The sequence below is a fragment of the Gracilinanus agilis genome, chromosome 5 (assembly GCF_016433145.1).
Source record: "Gracilinanus agilis isolate LMUSP501 chromosome 5, AgileGrace, whole genome shotgun sequence".
In the NCBI taxonomy this organism is placed as follows: Eukaryota; Metazoa; Chordata; class Mammalia; order Didelphimorphia; family Didelphidae; genus Gracilinanus; species Gracilinanus agilis.
This window is the reverse complement of record NC_058134.1, coordinates 105,599,566-105,602,704: the sequence shown is the minus strand read 5'-3', so window position 1 is coordinate 105,602,704 and position 3,139 is coordinate 105,599,566. Positions and strand designations below refer to the sequence as shown.

Below are 3,139 nucleotides of genomic sequence, written 5' to 3'. Positions count from 1 at the left end.
GTTATTTCACATCACCAGATCACTTCATGAAAATCTCAAGTTTATTCTGAAATTATTCTTTTAATTATTTTTAAGATGTAGTAATATTCAGTTAGAGTCACATACCATAATTTGTTCAACCATTCCTCAGTAGGTGGCTACCTCCTTAGAATTGAGGTCTTGGGGTCAGGTATGTGGGTCAGAAGATGGAAAGCCAGGCCTGGAGACAGGAAATCCTGAGTTCAATTCTCGTCTCAGACACTTCCTAACTGGGTGATCCTAGGCAAGTCACTTCAATTTGCCTAGCCCTTATCATTCTTCTGTCTTAGAACCAGTATACAGTATTGATTCTAATATGGATAGAAAGGATTTTAAAAAGAGATTCCAGTTCTTTACCACTTTAAAAATGCTACTATAAATTTTTTTGTCTTCTAGGGAATTTTCCTATCTTTGATCTCTGGAGTAGTAATATTTCATGAGTAAGAGATATGCACAATTGAGTGATATTTTGGGTACAATTCATATTGCTTTCCAGAATATCTGGATCATTTCAAACCTTGACAAATAGTGAATCAGTTTGCTTGTTTACCCACAATTCTTCTGATAAATCTTTATTTTCAGTTTTTTATTTCATTGTTTATAATCTGATGAATGAATAAATGTATAACCTCAAATTTGTTTGATTTTCATTTCTCTAGTTATTAGTAATTTTGTATACCTTTTATTACCTTAGATTTCTTTTTTTTGAGAGTTGACTTTATATTTTTCAATATTTATAAATTGGGGAGAGAATCATTCTTATATATTTTAATCAATTACTTTTATGTCTTAGCAAGTAGGCTTTTAAGAGAGGAATTTGCTGGAAACATGTTTTTCCCAGTCAACTATTTCCCATCTACTTTTATCAGCATTGATTTTGTTTGTGCTAAACCTTTTCAATGTTATGTAATGAAGGTTGTCATTTTATCTTTTGTGATCTTTTCTATTCCTTGTATTATCATGAGTTCTTCCTCTATCCACAGTTGTAGTATTTTCTGCATTATTCTTTGATATTGAACTTATCTTGGTATATCGTGTCAATTCTTAGACTATATCTAATCTCTACCACACTTTTCTGATTTTTCCAAGAGTTTTTGTCAGCTAGTTGGTGATTCCTTCCTCCAGTAGTTGGAGTCTTTGGAAATAAAATACCAATGGAATAGAAATTAGGTTCTTAAGTATTTTAATAATGTCACATTAAGGTCATTAAAAGTATTCTTAAATGCACAAAACAATGCTCTCATTTACAGGACTTTCCCAATCTCTTTGTTTCTGTCACAGAAGTATGAATCAGACATTGGTCAAAGAATTCATTTTAATGGGATTTCCTGTTGGACATGACATGCGGATATTCCTCTTTGGGCTCTTCTCTCTGCTGTACGCCATCACTCTGATGGGGAATGGAGTCATCTTTGGACTTACATGTCTGGATTCCCGACTCCGTACTCCCATGTATTTCTTCCTCTCACATTTGGCCATTGTTGATATCTCCTATGCCTGCAATACTGTGCCCCAGATGCTAGCAAACCTGCTGGACCCTGTTAGACCCATCTCCTATGCAGGATGCATAACACAGACATTTCTCTTTTTGACTTTTGCACACACAGAGTGTCTTCTCTTGGTGGTGATGTCTTATGATCGCTATGTGGCCATCTGCCACCCCCTCAGATACTCTGCCATCATGAGCTGGAGGGTATGTATCACCCTGGCCCTGACCTCTTGGGTCCTTGGATACCTTTTGGCCTTGGTTCATCTATTTTTATTATTGCCATTGCCTTTCTGTGGCTCTCAAAAAATTAACCATTTTTTTTGTGAAATCATAGCTGTTCTCAAACTTGCCTGTGCTGATACCCATATCAATGAGATTCTGGTCTTGGCAGGGGCTGCTTCTGTGTTGGTGGGGCCCCTTTCTTCAATTGTGATCTCCTATATACGAATCATCTGTGCAATCCTGCATATGCAGTCAAGAGAGGGCAGACAGAAAGCCTTTTCCACCTGTTCTTCCCATCTCTGTGTAGTAGGGCTTTTCTATGGCACTGCCATCATTATGTACATTGGACCCAAGCATGGGGACTCCAAAGGGCAGGAGAAATATCTCCTCCTATTCCATAGCCTATTTAATCCCATGCTGAACCCCCTTATATATAGTCTGAGGAACAATGAAGTAAAAGGGGCCTTGAAGAGACTTTTGGGGAAGGAGAGATCATCATAAAAGTCTTGACAGACTCTAAAATCCTAACAAATTAGTCAAAAATTGTGACTGTTGTCATAATAGCAAGTTATATTGGATCTCATAGTAGTAAACTGTGCAGTAAAATGAAGTCTGTGTGTGTGTATATATATATATGCATATATATATTTATATACACGTGTGTGTTTACTTCTCTTAGCCTATGTAAATATTTTATACAAGCTAGCAAATTTTTCAAAGAAAAATTTAAAATCACCCACCCAAATGAAGAGATTCTATTGAAGAGAGTAGCATTTCCAACTATTGGACTGGTAAGGAAGGAAGTGGCATGGAACTGTGTATATTTTAGATGTACCATGATGCAAAAGGACCAATGTAATAAGAAAATGCTAGCAACACAGAATAATTTTCTAATGCAGAGTAAATATGTAATTTTTGTAAATGCTCTTGGACCCTTGACTCTGCCATCCAAGCAAAGGCCCTGGAGAATGAGTTTTTCTGGAAATATTTAATCAAAGCTGGAATATTTATACATTTATCAAAAATTAATGATAAATATTACATTTGCGGAAACATAAAAATAGTAGAATGAGTGTGTATGATTCTGTGTGTGCATTGTAGGTGAAACTGTGATTAATAAGTCTTTGACAAGAAGAAATTTATATTATAATTTTCCTAATTCCTGCTTCATTTAATCACACATTATTTGTTGAATAATCTCCTTGTGGGCATTACTTATATTCATCCTCACTGTATCAATATTTGATGTCTGGTCAATGACTAAGACTTAGTGGTCTTTCTCCATGATAGTATTCAGAGATGTTTGAACTCTGGGTGGTTAATTGACTCTTAGCCTTTCTTGGCATCACCTCATATATAGGACTCAGAAAACAACTTCACTTAGCTCCATTTATTTCTGGATTTCAGAAC

General features: G+C 35.6%; 1 protein-coding gene across 1 annotated transcript; it reads left to right on the top strand.

The window, feature by feature from the left end:
- The first annotated feature begins 1,261 nt into the window (after window positions 1-1,261).
- On the top strand, window positions 1,262-2,230 carry LOC123248738 (olfactory receptor 13-like). Its single transcript, XM_044677593.1, has one exon. It carries the CDS (start codon window positions 1,304-1,306, stop codon window positions 2,228-2,230), a length of 927 nt encoding a protein of 308 aa, XP_044533528.1. The 5' UTR covers window positions 1,262-1,303.
- The last annotated feature ends 909 nt before the right edge of the window (window positions 2,231-3,139 follow it).

Coding starts and splice junctions, on each gene's coding strand:
- LOC123248738 (XM_044677593.1), top strand. CDS start 1,304: ATGAATCAGACATTGGTCAAAGAATTCATTTTAATGGGATTTCCTGTT.